The sequence below is a fragment of the Poecilia reticulata genome, chromosome 4 (assembly GCF_904066995.2).
Source record: "Poecilia reticulata chromosome 4, P_reticulata-male-v2, whole genome shotgun sequence".
NCBI classification, from domain to species: domain Eukaryota; kingdom Metazoa; phylum Chordata; class Actinopteri; order Cyprinodontiformes; family Poeciliidae; genus Poecilia; species Poecilia reticulata.
In genome coordinates this window covers 8,367,580-8,390,216 of record NC_088833.1, presented here as the reverse complement: position 1 = coordinate 8,390,216, position 22,637 = coordinate 8,367,580, and the positions used below count along the sequence as shown (strand labels likewise).

At 36.1% G+C, this 22,637-nt stretch overlaps 1 protein-coding gene across 1 annotated transcript in view; it reads right to left on the bottom strand.

Annotated features, from left to right (window-relative positions):
* Positions 1 to 21,914, bottom strand: part of pde4cb (phosphodiesterase 4C, cAMP-specific b) — a 121,366-nt gene extending 99,452 nt beyond the window's left edge. The window contains exons 1-3 of the mRNA XM_008406597.3: positions 21,744 to 21,914; positions 9,909 to 9,958; positions 1,958 to 2,163 (exon numbers count right to left, since the gene is read on the bottom strand). Of these exons, the coding sequence (XP_008404819.1) occupies positions 1,958 to 2,163; positions 9,909 to 9,923 (221 nt within the window). The 5' untranslated portion in view covers positions 9,924 to 9,958; positions 21,744 to 21,914. The remainder of the gene's footprint in view (positions 1 to 1,957; positions 2,164 to 9,908; positions 9,959 to 21,743) is intronic.
* Positions 21,915 to 22,637: the final 723 nt, after the last annotated feature.

The following is a 22,637-nucleotide window of genomic DNA, read 5'->3' as shown; positions in this document are numbered from 1 at the left end:
TGTAAATATATAATGTATATGACCTTTTTTCTTATTTACATTGTACTAAAATATAACAGAACTTCAACTTTTCCACAGTAAGAAGGCAGACAGAGAAAGAGCAACAGGCAGTCAAATACTTTTAACAGGTCTTTTTGCAGCCTTATGTCATAAAATGTCATAAATCTGCAGAAATTCATCATCCTGAGGGGAAAACATGAGCTGTGCTAGTCGCTAACAAGCCGTTTATCCAACATGATTTTCAGTGTGAAACAGCGATCATTACTCTGCTGCAGAGAAACTCTCTTCATCATTAATGTCGCAAAAACTGGAGGTATACATAAGGTCTCGAAATTGGCAGGTTTTATGTCTAGACAGAAAGGACAGAGGTACACACTGCCTTGCTAAATTTATACACAATAATAACTTTTTCACATTTTTTTAATACTAAACTTACTAAATGTTCAATGGAGTTGGATGTGATTGTATGTGGCGCACCAGCAGAAAGCAGCAGGAAGTGGCTCAAGGGCTTTTCAACATTTTTACAATAAAAATGTTGAATGTATAGAACAGCTGAAAATGGATGGAGACATAATCCATGGTTTCTCTGGAGGAGCTGCAGTGAAAAAGAATTAGAAAATGTATTTATTTTAGACTAAAATTAAACTTTTTAGGTATGTAGAGGCAAGCAAACACTGCACCATCCTATTAAAATGCATGTTAATTCATGGTTTTAACATGATAACATGTGGAAAAGTTCAAGAAATATAAATGGCTTTGCAACACAGGAAATTTGCAAGGACTCACACCTGTGACTTTCCAGGGATTGTTTCCTTCCTGCTGCTGCAGTAGCTTTAATTATCACCTCTAAATATAAAAATCCCCTTTCTATGAACAAAGCTGCAACACGTACTGTCACTCAAAAAGATAAAGATGTTAAAAAACCTGTTATATCCTCTGAGGCTGCATGTTATGAACCTGCGGACGGTAAAATCACACAGAGCTAATGAGCTGCAGACATTTGTCCTGCTGAGTTCAGCAAAAAGAGATCCAGACTCCGTCACTGTGACAGACAAACCGAACATCCTGATAAACGTGTCACACCTCCAAACCAACATACACGCATCAGTTTCTGCAGGGCAGATAGAAACAAAGGTCATAAATCAGAGACCTCTGAAAGGTCAGAGAAACATGTCTTAGAAATCAAACTAAATCCAAGAAAACTGTAAAACACCGATCAGGTCAGACATTGTCGCTCATTTGGACAGAAGCACATGATGGCTAATGATGCCACAGAATAACAAATACTGCTCTTTTCTAGGAAAGCAGCTTCCTTTTAGAAATCTATCAAGCAACACTTCTATCACTTTTTAATCGTTCCAGCAGAGGAACAATCAGCAGATACCAAAGGTAGGTTGTTAAAAGAACCTACTTCTTTTAACAACCTGAAGTAGGTTGTTAAAAAAATAATTTTGAGGAATGTTTCCTGTAATGAACTGGTTCATCCAGGATACAAGAAAGCAAGAGAGATCAAAACTTTCCAGTAAAATACTAAGGGTGCACCGATTGCAGTTTTTCGGCTGATAACCGACCTTTAAAAATCCTGACCTGTCGATTCCAATGTTGGCCGATACCAATTTTTTTATCTGAAATGGTGCTAAATATAGCAAGAAAGCTGCTGAATTGTTAACTGTAAACATGCAGAAATGACCATGTCTCTCTCTGACAGGAGAGCAGAAGAGGACAGCAGCTAATTTTTAGACATTTGCTGAGGAAAAGATGAGGTCGGTGTAAGTATCAGCCGATCTCCCAAAATGAAAGAAATCAAGCCAATTTTTCTGCACCCCTATAAAAATAATGTACACCACTGAAAAAGCATGAGAAAGTACAGAAAAAAAAGAAAATGAAATAATTCTCAGGCTCAAAACTGGAGAGGAAAAAAGGAGGAAAGAGAGAAAGACTGAAACGTCTCACTGACCGGAGCTCATCGCGGCTTGCTAACGCTTGGCTGTAAATCTCCTGCAGTCGATCCAGTGGGATAACATTAATGGCGGACGGACGCCGCGTCTCTCGTGGATGTTGGTCGTGACATGAATGTCGCCGCCACAGAGGAGGCAGCAACAACGGGCCGGAGAAACGGCGCCGGACCACCTGCTGGGCAGCCGGAAGAGACTCCCGACGATTCTACAACACAAAGGAGAAAATAAAGTGCGTTAATTTGCAATCCAGGGTTTTATCATGAAAAGGCTATGATTTTTATATTTAATGAAGGTTTTTACTCTTCTTAACTCAACATGTTTTAATGTAGGAGCTGCTTCTAAATGAGGAAAATTCAAAGTTTAAAATACAAGCACAAAATTATTATGTATGAGATGTGAAGATGTGTCTGCAGGTCATCAAGGCTGCAAGGCAGCGAGAGAGAGCAAGACTTTCTGCAGATGCAGGGAAGCTGGATAGATGTAAATGTCTGCAGCTATTTTAAAAATCTCAGTGGGTCTAAAATGTCTAAGAAAACATAAATAGACTGTTGTTTTAGTAATAAATACAACAAAAACTAAGAGTCCACTGCACTGAACCCCATTGAAAACCTCCTGGTTATTCCACCAAATATTCATTTCTGAGTTAAAACATTAGTATTGTTCTTTCTAAATGAATATAAACTTGATTTCTTTGCATTATTTGAGGTCTGAAAGCTCTGCATCTTTTTGTTATTTCGACCATTTCTCATTTTCTGCAAATAAATACAAAATGTTTTGCTTGGAATATCAGACATGTTGTCAGTAGGTTATAGAATAAAAGAACAATTTTCATTTTACTCAAACATATAAAATCATAGAACTGATCATTTTAAGTGGTCTCTAATTTTTCCAGAGCTGTGCATTTTTTACTTTGTTAAATTTACACAAATTATTTAGGAACTGCAGCAAAATTTAATCAAGTCCAGCTAAAATTATGCAACATATTTCATATTTTTAGTGCATATTAGGACAAAATTATGAGTTATTACTGTTACCAACGCTTAAAAACCGTCACCTTTAATCTGTGAGTACATTTTATGTAAATTCCTCAGATAAGATCCATGTGTGCATAACAAGATGTGAGCTAAAACGATCACTGTCACAGTTATAAATAGCTTAATAAATAAAATCTCTGAATAAAAAATGAATTCACATGTGTTGATGGAGGGACATCTGCTCCGTTCGCCCTCAGGGGACGGCAAACACAACACAAACACTTTTCACATCTGACACTAAGTAAGTAGTTTGTTTGTTTTCTTCCCTAAGCATCAAATTAGCCGTGTGTGTGTTGTGTGTTTGCTCTCTCTTCTCGTCCATTAAATGTCCAGTGATGCGGAGCAAATTTATAAGACGACTGGATGACAGACAGCAGCTTTGTCTGGCTCAGAAAGCAGCTCTAAATGTGCGACTTGGTGTAAACAATAAAAAAAACAAAATGGCTTCTCTTAAACTAATCAGGTCAGATGAGATAAGAGAACAAAGAAAACATGGGAGTTCAAAGAACTTCTGTTTTACATGATATTTTGGTGAAACCTGTGTGTCAGAGAAGCGTTGATGGATATTGATCTCATCTGTTTTTACCTGACTGATTCTCTCAAGCGTGAAAAACAAAACATGACTGTCAGCTTCTCACTTCACCTGTTACTACGCTGAACAACATCTTCTCAGATAAAATCTCTCCTCTGATGTGACTTTTTTTTTACTTTTATTTACAAACAAATCTCCTGCAAACTTTAAATAAGGGCAACATAACAAAATTCATCTTTATGCTTCAGAAGAAGTTTGCATTAGACGCTACCCAACCTTGTCGGAAATGTCGTTTACACCTGATCTGGTAATAATGGAAGTCATTTGTGGCGTTACACAAGTCGCAGTGAAAGAAATGGGAAAGAAATGATTTTAATCTGCTGCTTATTTCTAACCTTTTCACAGCTGTCCACTCTCGGTGGCAAGAAGGTGAGATTATTGAATGACCCGTTTCGTAAAGCTACAGAGTGGAACAGTGGGTTTGAAAGCCGACATACGGATGAAACGCACACAGCTGCACATTATTAAAGAATAAAAATACAGAGCAGAGATTTATTTAGGTGGACGTTTGAATACGAGCTGCAAAATCGAGCACAGACACGTTGCGACGTGATGCCACGCGCGCAGGATCGCGCTACCGCTGGTGAAACGTTTGCGTGACTTTTTGGGGGTTTTTGGTTTTGAATCCTGATACATTAGTGGAGCAGTTGTCAGTAAGTCGCCGTGGCAACCGGTCTGCGTGTAATGTAGCTGAAACAGAGAGCGAGAAAAACGAAGACTGCGGATAACAACTGGACTGTTCGATCGCGGCAGCAAGTAAAAGAATAATCTTTTTGCTCTACAGCGTTACATGCATTTGTGAAATTTCCAGACATAAAACCATGCAAAGTGTCTGTAATTACAAAAGTTTTTCATAGATTAAGGGAGTCCAAAGTGTGGCCCAGGGGCCATTTGTGGCCCTCTAAGTTGTGTGGCCTCTGGTTGAAGTTTCGGAATAATTTAAATGGGCCTCCAGCAAATTTAAACTTTTTGTGTTTTTCTTTGATTTCCAGCAACAAATCTTAAGTAGAAAAGTTTAAGTTCAGATGACAGACCTGCTGTCACAATAACAAACTTGGCTGGATGATAAACTGTTGCAGTAATTATTAAGATAAACATGAATATTACTGTTTTGAGACCATTTTTGACTATGAATTATAGCATAATTATGCAAGTTCGCCCTCTCAAAGACCAATCAACTTTAATTCCGTAAAAACAAAAACACTCCACACTGGAATTACATGATATTTTAAATATCAAAAATAAATAAAACAGCCAAAACCATAAATAAAATGGATTATAATGTTTCTGTAAACAAGATTTCTCTTCATGAGTCAAAATGTATACAGATATCTAAAATAAACAATAATCACCATAATATGCAGTTTATAATCTCTGAACACACAAAACATGAATGAGTTGCTGACTCCTGATTTTCCTATTAGTATTAGTATTTTTTAAATACAATTTAGCAGCAGATTGTTTCTTTACATTAGTTTATGTTGTCAGGTATGATAAAACTGATCCATGTATCTAAATACATAAGAAAAACACCAGGGGTTTATAACTTTTTCAGGCAACTGCACATCTTCATTCATCTGAAAGAATCAGTTTGTTTGTGTGTTTAATGTTTAATGCAGCCGACATTAAGGGCTGCAGACATGATATGACGCTTCCCACCCACAGTCATTTAAACTGGGTTTCCTGTTTACATTTAATTTGAGCGTAACCCAGTTAGCCGAGGTCTCCACCTCTGATTTAGAGTCATCGTAGTAAAGTTTGTTGCTACTGAATTACTCTCTTTCTCTGACTTAGTTAGTTAGGCAAAGAAAGAGATTTTATTTCATTTTTATTGATGCAGAGAAAACAAACACAAGAAAGTGTCTGAAAAATAAAAAACAAAGCTTTTGAACTTCATATGTAATTCTCCCAGTTTCAAGTGACACTAATCTCATCTTCTCGCTAAAGTTGGCATTTTTATTTATAGTTTCGTAGTTTATTTACTACAGCGCCATCTTTTTGGTTTTGCTTCAACGTGTTCCTTTGTCGCTGTGAGGTGTTGAGGCTTTTCTTGCCTCCATCATCAGCGGCAGAGACGAAGCAGCTGGCTGCGTTATCACCTGGCCAGCCTCCCGCCACGACACTGGCAGGAAGTGGGAATGAGATGGAGGCAGCAAAGCGCTTGTGATCAGACGGGAAGGTGGCTTCTCAGCGGGTTCTGCAGTCGCCACGCTTCTCCATTAAGCAAGAGCGCCGCGCCGCATCAATGCCTGTGAGTCACCAGCTCACCCCAAGTGCTTTGTTACATGTTCGGCTCAGTGTGGCACGACACAGCCAGGCCTGAACCCCACGTCTCACCTCCATTAAGTCACTGAGAAGTGGCATGTCTGGCATCGTCTGGGAACAAACTCTGACATATTAAAAACGTAAATATCTCCATTTTATTTCTGGTATAATACAGACTTCAACATGAGACCTTTTCTTTAACATCCAGCGATAAAAACAGTGACACAAATGTACTCTGAGGATAAATAACAACACCCATACTCATATAAGGGTTTGGAGTATTGACTCCATTTGGTGATTCTTCTGCGCCTTACAAACTCCACAAATTGATACTTTAACCACAAACATCACTATCACTTGTTGCAAATTGCCAGCTGCTTCATTAAAGTCACACTCCCACATGTATTGATGCACCAAAATAAACATATTTCTAAAATATGCAGCTCTGGAAAACATTAAGAGACCACTTAAAATGATCAGTCTCTCTGATTTTACTTTTCACAGGTTTATGTTTGAGAAAAATGAACATTGTTCTTTTATTCTATGAACTACTGAAAACATGTTTCTGAAATTACAAGCAAATATTTAGTATTTATTTGCAGAAATCACACTTTCAGATTTCAAATAATACAAAAAAAACAAACAAAAAAAGTTCATATTCACTTAGAAACAACAACACTAATGTTTTAACTCAGAAATCAATATAGCAGGTTTTCTATGGGCTTTTAGTTTTTCCAGAGCTCTAGTTCAAAATCTGAAATGCTTAAACTTGATTCCTTGCTAAATAGTTTGAAATTTTTTTAAACCTGCTTTTTATTTGTGAATACCACAAAAAATTGGCATTAGGGACTCCTATTATTATTTCAGATGTTAATTTCAGTGCTCTTCACACAGAATATTGAAATTCAGGAATAAAAATATGACATCAGGGTTTATGAGGTTGAGAGTTCGGGTGAAGACAAGAACATCACTATAATAATTATTACCAATAACTCTACAGATGCCTTTATATCACCAAAAACACGAGTATTGGTGGCTCACTTCCATTAACAGCTAGGCTAATTTTCCATTTAACACTTAAGTGCTCTTGTGAATTACGAATTAATTTTTCCAGTTATAAAGTGCTAATTTAATTGGCTGTTTTGCAAACTTTGAGTTTAATAAAGTTCAACTACTGTGTTGACGTTTTGGTTATCGATTTATATTCATGCTCTTATTTTGAAGGAGGTGAAGACTGTCCTATTTTCTGTCCTTGTGTTTTCTTGCTTTTTTTTTCCTAAATATATTTATTTCAAACAAGAAACATACAGGAATAAAATAAAATGCAGACAATAGAGAACAAGAACAAAAACACAATATCTAAGAACGCTTTTAAAATTACTCTTGGTATTTTATTTTCTATGTATTTATTTGTCTCCACAAGTTAATAATCTTGTATTTTTTCCTTTTGATGTTGTCTCTTGAACTGCTTCTGTTTTCTTATTTGCATTTTTGAAAAAATGTGGCAATTGCTCTTAACTGCAGCTAATCAAAGGCTGTTGAGTCACAAAAGAAATCCTCCAGACATCATCCATCAGCTTTGTTTTTCATGACAAACAAACAAACAAGAATCATTCATAATTCAGTCTATTGTGCTCAGAGTAAAGGAGGATGCTTCACCTCATTAACGAGGCTGGGTGGCTTATTAAACCAAATCTGCATATTGTCAATACATGCTCAAATAAAGCAAAAGTGTAAATAAATTGGAGTGATGTTCTGCTATTTAATCAGGAAGCAGCTGATGGTGTTGAAAGTCCTCTATGATCAAACCAAAAACACAAATTAACCAACATATTTCATAAAATAGTCATAAAATTTGAAATAAAAAAGACTGAAAGTAGGATATCTCAACCTTTATCACTCATGTTTTAAAGTTATTTAAGCTTAAAATAAACATTACTGCTTGCACATTTATTTAATTTCTCAGGAAGAGTGTTGATATCAGGAGGTTCAATATAATAATGACATAAAATATGCTAAATGCAGCCGTGCAGGCAGGTTGCTTCCCAGTCGATTGGGCCATGCATTATAATCTTATTTCCAGGAAATTTCCACTCAGCCGCCATCTGCTCTGCAGGACATTTACACTCCTCTATGGTCTCACACACCAGACATACGCTCACACGTCGAAGAAACTCGGAACACAAACAGCAAAAGAGCTCAGCGTGTGAAAAGCGTGAGACGGCAGAGAACATTAACCCTTCATAAACTCATCTCAGCAAGAGACGCAGAGAAGAAGTCGAAGAAAACGCACACCGATCCGTTATGATGCTGAGAGAGCAGAGCGGTTTGCGCCTCCCTGCTGGGTCTACATGTGTGTCGCAGCGGATCGCCAGAGGAAATCTGCTCTTCTTAGACAAAAAAAAAAAAACACATTTAACTGTACGTTTGATGTTGACCAGAAGTGCAGAATGTAATTAACTTTAAACCGCCTCTGTGCGGGTTTCTCATGATTCACTCTATTAACTCTGCAAGCTGGAAAAGAGCTGGTTTTTCTAAAAATAAAGTGTTTAATTTCAGTTTGTCCAGAGGAATACTAAAACACAAAAGGACTGAATGTCTCTTTAACACTGGGACAAATACTGGCAGCAAATAACAACGAAAATGAAGAAGTTAAAAAGAAAAACATGACATATTTCAAAGCCTCACAAGGGTTTTTTCACTGCTGCTTTTCTATGTTCCTGCAGCAGGAAGCTGTGCTGAAATTCAATTTGGGGGCGGATGGAAATAATTAATCACATTTGATGAAAGAATTGAGGTTAAAAAATGAGAATAATTGGAGGTTGGCAACGTTTTCTTGACCCAAAGTTCCGTTTATGTCAAACTTCCATATGTTTTAGAGTTCTGACACGTTTCTCAGCCAAAAAGTCTAAACAGAGAAACCTTCACCTTGAATTTATACCAGATAATTTGACAGTGGTCAGGCTCCAAAAAAACAGAGAATGGGTGCCATATGTAGACAAAATTATATTATATGTTTAACAAAAACGTTTGCAGTCATGTCGCATTTTATCCGACATGCGTCATAATTCTGCACCAGAAGAAGCGAGACGCAGCAAATCTGGACATAAATAATGGCAGAAGCAAACAGCACCAACACATGACTTTAATTTCTCTTCCTTCCTCTTGTTAGTTCCCGTTGCTAAATTGATCCATAAATGGCTCCATCCATTATTACTCCAGTAAACATTGCGCTGCTGCGTGACATCTACATTCTTCCTCTTCTGTGGATCCGGGTCGCTTTGGGGCCAGAACCCGTTCACACACCCGTTCCGGGTTTCTTTGGGGTCAGAACCCGCTCACACAGACGTCTGACTAGAGTCGGATGTAAATAACAGGACGAACAACCATGCAAGAAACTGGAGATTTTTTACGCTGCGGCTGCAGCATAACGAAGCTTTAAGTTTCCACAATTTAAGAGGCAGTGAACTTCTAAGAAGCTCATTTTAGCACTGATGACAGCAGCTCTTCTGTAATACACATTTGCATAAAGGATTAAAAATAAAAATAAAGAAGTGTTGCAACAAAAAAATTAAAAGAAGAGGAAATGGTTTAAAACATGGACCATAATATAAACTATCATATCTGCACTACAAATAACCATGACTGTGGTTCTTTTTTTTGGTTAAAGATGAAATTTTGTTTGCTTCACATTAAAAAATAACTCATTAAAAAGGCTCTAAAGTTGAGCTAATACATTTTCAAATGAAGGTTTTTCTTCCCCCTAACAGATTCACAATCACATGTATTCTCTCTGAATACATTAACATACAAAGCTAGATAGAGGTATTATTAACATTCATCATAAAAGGCTTTTCACTCAGTGGAGCAAAGCTTACTTGATTAGCGCCTCTGTGAGCCTGTTTTTGTTTGAACTGAAGTAAAAAGAAAACCTTTTAAAACCTTGAAACAATTCAAGTTAACATCATCATTTACAGGCAGACAGATAACAGCTGCAGAGATGCAGAGAGTTAGGAGAGCATAGAAGAGAAAGAAGAAGACGACATTAATCTTACTCACCTGAAATCTAGACATTGATGCTGGTTAGATGTCCAACAGTGAGACAGGAGCTGAAACAAAAACAGAACAACGTGTTAAAGTGATGGATGTTATGTCTTTAAAGGTTTAAGTCTGATTCCAAAAGAAAATAAAACAGAAACGCTCTGCTTCAAATCACAATAAACAATAAATCAATTAATTTCATGATAAATTAAGAGAAACTCAATTGTTTCCATTTGCTTGATTTATCGTTTTTCTCTTTTCTCTCTCTTCAGTTTGGTGTTTGTATCCCAACTATCCCTTTTTTGAAAGATGATTTTGTTTACAGAGACTTTATAATTTATTTTATTTGTTGTTTTCTTTATTTTGGATATTTAATATATCTCTCAGAGTGTTTAAATGTTCATTAGAATTTAAAGTTTATTGACCTTTGAGAAAGTGTTCTTGTATTTTTATGCCGTTAGTACTATTATATTATATTATATTATATTATATTATATTATATTATATTATATTATATTATATTATATTATATTATATTATATTATATTATATTATGTTATATTATATTATATTATACTGCGTTAAAATGTTCTCAAAACAACAATATTATAAGTTCTGGGACAATTTATCATCTATTATTGTGTCCGGCATTAAAGACAAATGCATCATTAGAGATTTAAGTTGTTCATATTACGCTTTCAACCTTTTACTACCTTGATATAATCTTTCACTCTTATGAATTTTAATACATGAAATATATAATAAATAAATAAACAAATGGAGAACAGATCAACCTGTCCTTCATTAACACCTAATCAGAGCTACAATTAAGGTCTCCAGCAGAGATTTGACCTTCAGCGCTTTTATTTGACATTTAATTTACAGGGTTTGTCTGCGTCTCTCTGTTATCGTCACTGAGTGTGATCTACCCACAGTAAAAATTTAAATAAACTCACCCGCCATCTATTATTTAGAGGAGGAAATTTTAACTTTCTTTAAAAAACAACTTTAAAAAAATAACTGCTTCTATTAAATTAATATAAATTAGTCTACTATATTATTGTAACAAACGCATTTCTAGTCTTTAACAACTTAAAATCTGTAATTTTTACATAAAACAACATTATCTGTTGTCATTCAAATTATTTATTTACACTTCATCATATTTTAATCTTATTTCCTGATTAGACCAATAAACAAGGACATTTAACACAGAAAATAAAACAAGGTAATTTTTTTAAAACAAATATATTTTACATTCTATCCATAAATTCATCCTCTCAGCAGGGAACTACAAACGGCTCTTTGGACTTTCTTCAATGGTTCTTATTAACTTTGGCTAAAAATGATAATAAACTCACTAATGTTTTTAGAAATATATATTGTAACAATGCCGGTTTTAGCTGTTTTTCAAACTAATGAGACATTTGGATTAAATTTCCACAACAGAATGACAATAAAGATATTTTCTACATCTTTTTCTTGTCATTATTTTGGAAACTATTTATTTTATTTTCATAATTTTCCATGAATATCAGCATCCCACAGAAAAGCACGACTCAATCTGCTTTTCGCAAAAAAAAAAAATAAATAATTATAATTATCTTTTTTTTTTAAATTACATCAAATTTCCGAGAGCAGATATTCATCCATTATTATAAGGGAAACTTTTGTGCTTCTAAAGGTTTTCCAGCTGGACTGAAGGTAAAAACGGCTCTTTGGATTGTGAAGTTTGTCTGCCCTGTGATAGAAATCTGACATGATATAGACGGACATTTCTGGAGCCACTCTTTAATATAAAACTTTTTTTTTAAATCTCAGAGAACTGCAGCAAAGACTGCCATCTTGGGGTAACCATAGCAACCATCGGGTGCCATCTACACCCAATCAGTGGCTTTGAGTCAGAAAACATCTCTATATCCTACAATCACAAACGTAAACTCTGGGAATTTAACTGTAATAATGAGGTTTAGTCTGATGAGACTAAGTTCAGGATGGTTTAATAAAAATAAAGCACTGAAAAGTTCAACATGGGAACTCTGTCAGAAAATACAAACTCCTTAAATTTAATAAAAATAAGGTTGATCCTTACAGAAGACTGAAAATTGAGTCCTTTAAAAAACCAAAACAGACAAAAATGGACCAGCAGACACAAAATCAACTCTCTGTCATCATCTTCAAATGTCTAAAACAGAAATACTACAGAAAATGATTCTCCTGCACTTGTAGAATAATTTATTTTCCTGTGGTGTGAGAAGGATTGGAGGACACTGAGGACAAAATCAACAAACTTAAAAAACTACATGAGGTTTCCTAGATGGATTTCTCACATTTCTTAGGTCAACAATATTCTTCAACTGGTGCAACAGCATCTCCATTGTTACAGGTTTGTGGATTTTGTCTGAACCAGCTCTTCCTCTAGAAGGCAGAAACTCCCAAAGTCATCCACCATAACAGTGGAGTACTGATGTAATGATTTTTAAAAAGACAAGAAGGTGAATACAGATGATTAGCCCAAGCTTCACTTCAAGCTTTTCTGGACAAACGATGTTTGTGTCTCAACCGTTTCTCTCATAATCTCAGTTCTCTGCAGGATATTCAATTCAGTCAAGGTGAAGATATTTATAGATTAAACATTTGGTAGCCCAGATGTTTGCTGTTTGGAGAGCTACAATTTATTCTCATCAAATAATCCTGTTTTATATTCTGGTTGTAGCGCAGGTCTGTCCAGAAGCAATAAAACAACACGTCACAATATCCAGTTATTAAATTAGTTTCACGCTACGATGACGGAAACTGAAGAGCAGAGTAGAAAATAGAGCCTGAATATTTTTATTTTTATTTGTTGATACTTGAACCTCAGCCTTCTGCCAAGAGCAAATTAACAAAGCAATCATTTCCAAAAAGGTTTTTAGGTCTATACGCAATATTTTTTATCTTTTTATAGAGTCAGAGCATCAAGGGGCTAAAAACAGCAACTCATATTTGTTCAAACACGAATAAATGGAAAGTATTTTATGTTAAACCTGAATCAGGACTTTTATTAAAATACCTACAACCTCTGAAGGTAAAACCATAAGTTTATACTTTCAGTTTAATGGGACTTAATAAAACAAACAATTCTCAAAAACGATAAAGAGTCTAAGCCAGTGTTTCTCAACCCTGGTCCTCACCGCCCCCCTGTCCTGCATGCTTTAGGTATTTCCCTTCTGCCACACACCTGAATTGTATCGCTTTTTGAATCAGCTGTTCTGGAATAGAAGCACATCTAAAACATGCAGAGCAGGGGGGCCTGAGGACCAGGGTTGAGAAACATTGGTCTAAGCAGAAAAACGGCGCTGAATTTCTTAGGAAAGAAAACCTCAGCAGCTCAAATTCTATTAATCAAATATCATGTTTTCTTCATCAGGGTTTCATTATTAGCTGTCCAGCTCTGCCTGTTTGTTACAAGGTGCGGTGGCTCAGACGGGCAGGATGTGCAGAACTGAGCTACAGATTTACACACAGATCAATCTGATCCACCTCAGCTGGATTCAAAGAACTTTGTGAAATACGGAAGCTCATAAAGGCCAATTTTATCTGCCTCTCAGCCTGATTGTAGGCTTTGAAAATAACTTCTTTACATCCATTTTTTAAGCATAGGGTTTCCTTCCTTTGTGGTACTATAATCGCAACATGCTGAATGTTCTGTACAAATGACAAAGCAACTTTACACAGACACTAGAATTTATGTATCATTCTTTGTTGAAATCAGAGTCGCAGAAAAAATGTTGTTATTGACAAAAATTGTGACATTTTTTGTTTGTCCAAGTAGAAGTGGACAATAAATCAATAACAATATTTATCAAAATAGAGATTAGATCAATATCTATAGATAATACATCTGATAAAATTTTCAATAACTTTACTGAACTCCAATCCAGAACTGCACAGCATTCTGGGAGATGTAGGCAGAGGAAAGACTTCAGCCACTCAACCCCTCATAGACAGCTAGACTAAGTTTGTGGCATCAACTAACTCACTGAATCTTTGGTTACCTAGCAACAACCTGCTAAGTAACTTGTGGTTACCTAGCAACAACCTGCAGAGTAACTTGTGGTTACCTAGCAACAACCTGTAGAGTTTAAGGTTTTGCTGCTGTGCCTCATAACTGCTTAAAAATAAAAACACTGGCCTGGAGTTAAAACTGTGGATAAAGCAGGAAAAGTTGTGTCACTAGTTAGGTAGTATTTCAAATATTTAAAACAAAAATATATCAATAACTATTAATAACACTTTTTTTTTTGTTTTCTCTATTTCCTGTACATTCAGGCAGAAGCTTCAGCGAATAACAGGAAGTTGAATGTACTACAGCAAAGTTGGTCTGATGTCACAGTACGGTAAAAATCACATTTCTAACAGTGCTAACTGAATTATTTATGCTACTTGCATCCTAGCATCCTAAGCTCTTCTTAGGATGCTAAGAAGAGATTAAACTGTGAACATCAAAAACCCTTTTGTCTTTGTTTTGAAACTGTTAAACTGCAGAGCACTGGAATATTGTAATATTGGCTGTTTTTATCCCTGGAAATAGGAAGAAAAACACTTTAAAGTGCTGAAGGCGGAGTGTCAGAAAAAGTAGGAGCTTCTTAAAGAGACAGAGGCCCAAATTCAAGGTGGTAAAATGCTATGTCAAATTTCTTTTAAGTTATGTTTGATATATAAAGCATTTTTATAACAAGTGAAGGTAACAGTTACTTGGTTGTGCTAGAAAACAGCATTATGTGGCTGGAAAATACATATTACCCCCCCTTTAATGAAGTGATAATTCAGCATCTTTGATTAGATTTTGCTAACCCAGAGGTCAGTCAAAGCTTATTTTTGTTTCACAGTTATATTAACTTTTTGTGCCCATCACTAACTATAGAATGGGAAAAGAAGGAAGAACTCATTTAACTTTGTAAAACTGCAGAGCAAATGGCCTTTCACTGAAATGTTAGATGTATGCAGTTCTTCTGTTTTGAAACAGGAAGTTAATTTTTAAGCTGCAGCTACAGCACACGCTGTGAATCAGTACTTGTGATTTAACGCTTTGAAGCTTGACGTAACGCTGCATTTCCAAAGAAGAAAAGAGACATTTCAGTGGCCCAAAAACCTCCTGGCCTCCTGAAACGCTCCTCTGCAGTCTGCAGGAGCTTTTTCATCCGAGCTCTTTTCAGCTTAAAAATGCTTTTTGGCAGTGGCAGCCGCAGCAGTGAGAGTGCACTCTGACATTCTGCCATGATCGTTTCTAAGGGTATCACTTCTCAAAAATAACGACAGCCTGACTTTTCTCAGATGAGAGCTGACATTTGCTGTGGCTCCAAGGAAGACATACTTCCACGAAAAGCCACAAATGTCTCTAACAACTTAATTAATAAAAACTTCTCCATCCCTCAGGTAACACGACTGAAAGTAATGATCTCTGTTTTTTTAATATCAGGAGGTCTCCTGCTAAGTCTGTGGCAGGAAACCTGCCACAGACTTAGCTGTGGCAGTTTTGGTTGACACAGTCAGCCAAAACTTCAGACACTATTAAGCCTCTAATTAAGGTAGATAGATCAGGCAGGTTAACTATTCATCTCAGTTCAATTATTAAGCTCAGATTAAAAAATAAACTTTACCAGAAACCAAAAGGCTGGTATCGTGATCTTGGTTCTCCAAGCTCTTGGTTAAAGTTTCAAAACAATGATCTCATTGAATCTCATAGCAACGTGAAAGCAACCACAATGGTTAACCCATATTAAGCATATCCATCCGCCTCAACATCAAGCCACCACCAACCAACAAGGAAAACATTTAAAACTGCAGGTAAAATAAAGAAAATTGACCTTTTCGGGTCTTCCAGGAAGCCTGTTTTAGCAGACTCCCATATCCATTTCTGCTCAATCAGCCAGCCGTTTAATGAGTGTAACAGACAGACTGGAGGAGCGTGTTCCTACAGAGCACTTAACCTTTTCGAGGTTTAGTCACATTACAGCCACCAGCTGACTAAACCTTACAGCCACCAGCAGTATTTTACTGGGATTTTATGGGACAAACCCACACAAGAACACAATGTTGTGCATAAATGTAAACTGGAAGGAAAACGATACGTTGCTTTTAAAGTTTCAGGCGAGATACATATCTATTTGTGTCTCTAGGCTGACAGGTTTTAGTCTCCAGTTTTTATTTGAAAAACATTTTGAAACCCATGTAATCTTTTTTCTTCTGCTTCACAATAGCGTACAGTTTTGCCTAAAGGTGCAAAGCAAGACACTGAAGTTTGTTGGCAGTGAATACTGCGAGTCTGTTCTTCCCAAACCAAGGATCTTCATGCTGAAAGCTAACGGAGCCACCAACCACACCACCATTCAGCCCACAATGCCAAACATGTTTCTGTTCAGTTTCATGCAAAATAATACTGCAATATTTCAAATTAGTCATAGCTAAAAATGCAAATGTTTATATCATGTTAAATGTCTACAAAGCCTGTCGCGAAAAGCAATTAATCAATTAATAACAAGATGAATTAAAATGAACTTTATCATTTCTATTCTGATGATTTCATAATCCACTTTGTTTATGGTTTCGGTTGTAAGTATTTTTTATTTCTGTTTATTGTTTCTGGTTGTTGGGTTTTTATTTAAAGTGTCTTCCAATTCCAGTGTTATTTGTTCTTTACAAGATTAAAGTCTATTTTATAACTTTAATTTTGTCAATATATTACTTGAACTTTGTCTCAAATCAACAATGTTATCGTTTATAGGAATTATTAAAGGAACAATTTATTGTCCAGTAAAATTAGTTATCATGTAAAGCCTTTGTATACTTATCTCTATCAAATAAGTAGATAAAGTGTAAGCAAAATAAAGAGTTGCTTTTCCAACTCTTACTACAAAACCTGTTAAAGGTTTAAGAATATATTGGGATCACAATTCAAAGATGAAAACACATAGAACATAAAAACACCAGATGGAAACGGTTCCATAACGGCAGTAAACATTAGATTTGGTCCACCATGACACTGAAGATCAGGGCAGCTGTGTTGGCGCCTTCCTCACTGATTCAGTGATAACGATGAGCTGTTTCAATGCAAAACAGATCTGGTGGTGATGCGTCTTTATCGCATGCGGTGGGGAACAGATTCAGCTCCGTTCAGCTCTTAGACTCATTTCTGTTTTTACTAAAACTGTGACAGCCAACGCTGATGTCTTTTCTGATAGCAGAGTGTTGAATAAGACTGATTCCCACACTTCTGTTACAGCCCAGGCTTTCACATACAAATAAAGGTAAAATTATACAAGATTCTCAATTTTTAAAAGAGGGTGATCAGCAACAAAAAACAACTTTTTTAAAAATGTGACTTTATATTAAATAATCTTTAGGTTTTCTTGCTGTTGTATGGAACCGAATAAAGCCTAATCTAAAGTTTTAAACAACTAAATATAATACAAGCTTTTGAACATCCCAGAGAAGTCAGTGCCTCATCAGTCATAAAATAAAAAACCATCACATTTAAAATTTCTCTATGTTTTCTGGCCACATATCCACCTAAAAATGAAGCCACATGCTTGATTAAGACAACAGAAACTGTGTGGTCTCTCTCCAACTTGTAACCACAAACTATAATGAGGGTGTATGTGTGTATATTTGAGTCTATATATGTAATTTAAAGCTGTGCTAGGCTAGGGCTGGGCAATAAATCAATAACAATGTGATGGACATGTGATCAATATCAATAGATAATACGTCTGATATAAAATTCAATAATTTCACTGAAGTCCAATCCAAAATCGCACAGCACTCAACCTCTCAACCTGGTGGCTTCTACTAACTCGCTCACTCTTTGGTTACCTAGCAACTCACTCGCTCACTCTTTGGTTACCTAGCAACTCACTCACTCATTCTTTGGTTACCTAGAAACTCACTCACTCATTCTTTGGTTACCTAGCAACAACCTATTGAGTAAATGTCGCAGCTGCAGTTTAAGATTTCTCCACCGTGCCTCATAACTGCTTAAAAGTAATAACAAAAAAAAAAAAAAACACAACATTGTGGATAAAACAGAAACGATCAGATCACCAGTTTGCTAGTATTTCAGATGTTAAAAATATAATCAATAATTATTGACATCGACTAATATGAAGCGTTTGTATTCTGATACGTTTTTCAGTCATATCAAATGTGACGTTGTTGTTTTTCTTTCTTAAGAGTAACACATTTAACTTGATCTAAAAGTTTTAATTGGCAGCTCTGTGAAATTGGTGCCGAAAGACAGCGGTCGGCGTACGGCTACTGCTAAAGTTTCAAACCAAATCATTCACCAATTACCTCTTTGGCTCTGATCATGCCCTCAAATTGAAGCTGTTTTATCTGTGCTAACTGTTGCATTTAAACGAATTAATACAATCTTGACTCAGGTTGATAAGAAAACAGAAGATAATTTATATTTAATCAATGTTTTCCCAGGATTGAGGGAGTTTTCTGCTGCATTTTCCATATCTTATAAAGTAGCTGTTTACGTGTGGTTTAGGGAAAACCCTCCACAAGGCACATCAAAGTCGGTAATAATTAACCTCTCTGAGGTGAAGCGCCACTGCCGGATTGTCCAATCAGCCACTGTGTGGGGTGAAATCTCAAGACGTCTTTGATGCCATCTTTACGGTGACGCACAGCTCTGTGCTTGTTAAAAACCTCTGATAAGAACTACACAGAAGTACTGCTGCACCAGAAACACAATGCAGAGAAAAAAACGTGACTCACTTGCTCCTTACATCCACATCGGTCATTCACGTAAGCCTCCATGAATCATTACAGTTAATATAGATATGGCAGCTGGGGGTTAGAGCAAAGTATGAAACATAAAACCGCCTGGCCAGGAGGGTCCAGCGTCTGGCCTTCATTCAGGAAATTTACTGCTTCATTATGACTTGCTATATTCAAAAATGACAACTGATTGCCTAATAGTACACTTTTTTATATAAATATTCAAAGATCTCATGAAATGATTGTTGAATTGACCAAAGTTAAGCGTGAAACTATGAATAATATCAGAGTTTTACGTCTAAACTCCCAGAAACCAACCATATAATCAGCTTTCTGACCTCATATCCATACAAATACACACAGGAAACAACCTGAAGTAACCTTCAGAGCTGCAATTACAATAAACTCCACATTTTACTCATAAATCTATTTCCTATGACAATCTTACAATAAGATCTTTCTCTTTTCTTATTTAATCAAAGCTTAGTCATCTTCTCAGTGGTAAATTCATTGGAACTGACAAGACAAATACCCGTTTTCCCCTGACATATTATCAGTGAGTCATGCATGACAGACAAAAGGCAAACTGAGGCATGCCTCTGCACACGCTTGCATCTCAAACAGATCTCAGATGCTGACGATTGAACGGAGCGGGAAGGGGAATCAGGCTCAGCGCTGGAGCAGAGCGCCATCTACTGGAGGAGCAAAGGGATGATGGGACGGTCAGCCCTGTTTACATTTGTCAAACTGATGACACTGAGAATTTTTTAAGTTTCCCACGGCACAAAAACAGGTCAGACTGAGGAAACCGCTTGGGGCCTTTTGAAAAGTTACGTCACTCCTCTGTGAGTGTAGAAGAAGAAAATCCCTGGAAGAAAGCGTCTATAGCTTCAACTGATGATGGATGGAGGAGAAGTTCTCAGGTAAATCCAAAAATAAAGGAATAAAGAACGATTTTAAACCACAAACAGAAAAAATAGTAATCAATAATCTACAGATTCCTTTGTTCTTGCATACGTGAGCAAGAAACAAAAACAGACACACAACACAAAGATTAGATCAATCTAATGTTCTTCTGAACAAAGCAGAAAAGAAAGGCAGAACGTTCGTCTTTGTCAAGCGGAGAAGATGTTCTTTGTCTCTGCCAGGGGTCACGGAGACGGAGTGAAGGAAGCAGATATGGAGGAAGGAAGGAGATAAAGGGAGGAAAGGAGGATGGGTAAATATTTTGGGGAAACACATTCCATGTTGGTTTACTCAGAACCCGAAGAGTCCAACGGGGATTACTGCAGTGAGTAACTCGGAAACAATGCAACCGTGTCTGCAGCGACGTCTTCTTTGTAAACATCTTGAAGATTATTTGACAAAAATTAGACAGAAATGTGTAGTGAGAAACTACCATGTTGAATAAATACTGAAAAACAATGAATTCTTCGAACATTCAACTTTCAGATGAGGAGTTTGTTTTTCAGGAGTTTCCAAAACAACATGAATTGAATGACAGTGACTGCAAAACAAAAATCGCTTGTGATGTTTGTATTTACATTTTTCTGAGTTGGATCTGGGAATGACATTACTGGGAATGACAACAAAGTATAATAATAGCATATTTATTTGTGGTTTCTATAATCATACACTATTGATGTTCACTAAAAAGGGGTGTTTATGTTTTTAGGATAAAATATTTACTGCTGCAAATACCATCTTTTACACACAAGGCAGCCGTAATGAGTTTTGAGGTTGAGATTAACGGAGAACCTACAAATTTCAGTTTTATATTCTGACAAGTAAGGATCTTTTTATTAATGTTTCCCTTTTAAAACTTCAAAAACTTCCATGTGGAAATAAAATTCAAAATTGCCTGCTTGGGATTCGAATTCAATTCAAATTCAAAAATACTTTATGGATCTGAAAGGACATTAAATATGAGAGATATTTATATATGTATGATGAGGGATTCCTGCAAACTAAATACGTTGATTGACTGAAATATCGACAGCCGCCACGTGCTACTCCAGATGAGAGATTAGATTATAATCCTATAACGCCACATGCATCGTTTTTAATCTTCAACAAAGTTAGTAGTTTAATCAAAAACATGCCATATCTAATAAATATGATTACATACATGCTAAATATTCTATATAAAAAATGTAAAATACATGAAAAGTTATTTTCTTTCATCGTTTCGGTCATGACAACTGTATGTTTAAAAACTTATTTGATCAATTTTTAAAAAACTGACATTACTAGTTAAAATCCCACGCTTAATTGAACTATTTTGTATTATAATCAAACTGGAGGGAATTTATCCGAATAAATCTATGTAACTGAATTGATCATAGGAAGCAGATCTGTTTATTTTATAATAAAACATATCTATGGCATTGTTGTGAATTAGAGCCAGTATGAATAAACCGAAGTGAATTAATTCTCAACATCCTTTAGTACAGCTCTGGAAAAAACTGAGAGAGCACTCAAAATGATCTGATTTTACTCTTTACATGTATATGTTTGAGTAAAGTGAACATTGTTATTTTATTCTATGAAATTCCAAGCAAAAATGTTGTATTCATTTGCAGAAAATGAGAAATGGTCAACATAATGAAAAAGATGCAGTGCTTCAGAGCTCAAATAACGCAAAGAAAACAAGTTCATATTCATTTAGAAACAACAACACTAATGTTTTAACTCAAGGAGAGTTCAGAAATCAACATTTGGTGGAGTAACCATGAGGTTTTCAGTGGGGTTCAGTGCAGAGGGCTCTAAGTTTTTTTCCAGAGCTGTATGTATAATGTGTGTGTGTTGGTATGGTTTTGCGGTAACCGCTGCTTTAATCATTTTTAAGTGGACGCGTCATGATGAATAACAGAAAACAACCGAACTCCATTACAACCTCAACCTTACAATACGTGAAACCTGGCAACTCTAAACAATAAGCTGTATTTTTATTCCATCTTTTAAACATCTGCACTGAATTAAACGGTGCCAGGGAAGAAGCGGAGCTTCCTAACTGAGCGCATCTTCCGTCCCATCACCTCTGCTTTTAAAGTGGAGGAAAGTTTCATCGAGCCGTTTTTCACTCACCGCGGCGGCGGCGGCGGAGGAGTTTCTCCCTCTGGAGGAGCTGGTTGCTCTGAAGGTGACTGTCAGGTTACACTGCTGCACTTATCGCCGCGTCCCATTTTATTGCTGCAGTTAAAAGTTGGTAACTTTAGACTTCAAACTCTGCAACTTGCCACCCGGGCTGCGTGCCCGGTGCCGTCACTGTGACGTCGGCCGTGTGGTCACATGACAAGAAGCTATGGCACGTAAACAATTTTACTACGCCGAGCACGAGGTCTGCTTTGCGGCTCCCTCTCTGTGTCCATTATTACTTTGCTGTTGTTTAGAAACTCGTTTACTCGTCAGATTAAACTTACCTTTTGAAAATAAAAACATTTATGCTAGTCCTAAACATGCTGTTCATTAAGCCCGCATTTATATATTAGGGTTTTTTTGTTTTATTTTCAGAAACACACATGGAGATGCAGCATTAGCAAATTTCTGCGAAACTCATTTAAATCTAGACTAAAACTAACTATTTAGATTTGTTTTTGAACCATAATAAATGGAAGATTGACCATTTTAGCGATGAAACTTCATCAAATGTAATGTCTGTTCTTGGTTTTCTTAACTGTTGATTGTATGATGTTTGTTTTTTATGTTTTCATGATGTAAATCGTTTACAACTGCTGTGTTGCTGAAATGTGCTAAACAAATAAACTTGTTTATTAGTCTTGTGTAATCCTAAATGTCATTTTCATTAGCTGCAAGCAGAATCATAATTAACATAAGAAAATACTTATTATTTGCCAGCTTGTAATAAATCTGTATGAATACAAATCACTAAAAGAAGTGAATTTTCAATAATAGTCTAACGTATTTAACACGCCTGTGTGGATATTTTAAGTGCTAATTTATTCTAATAATTATGGTTTA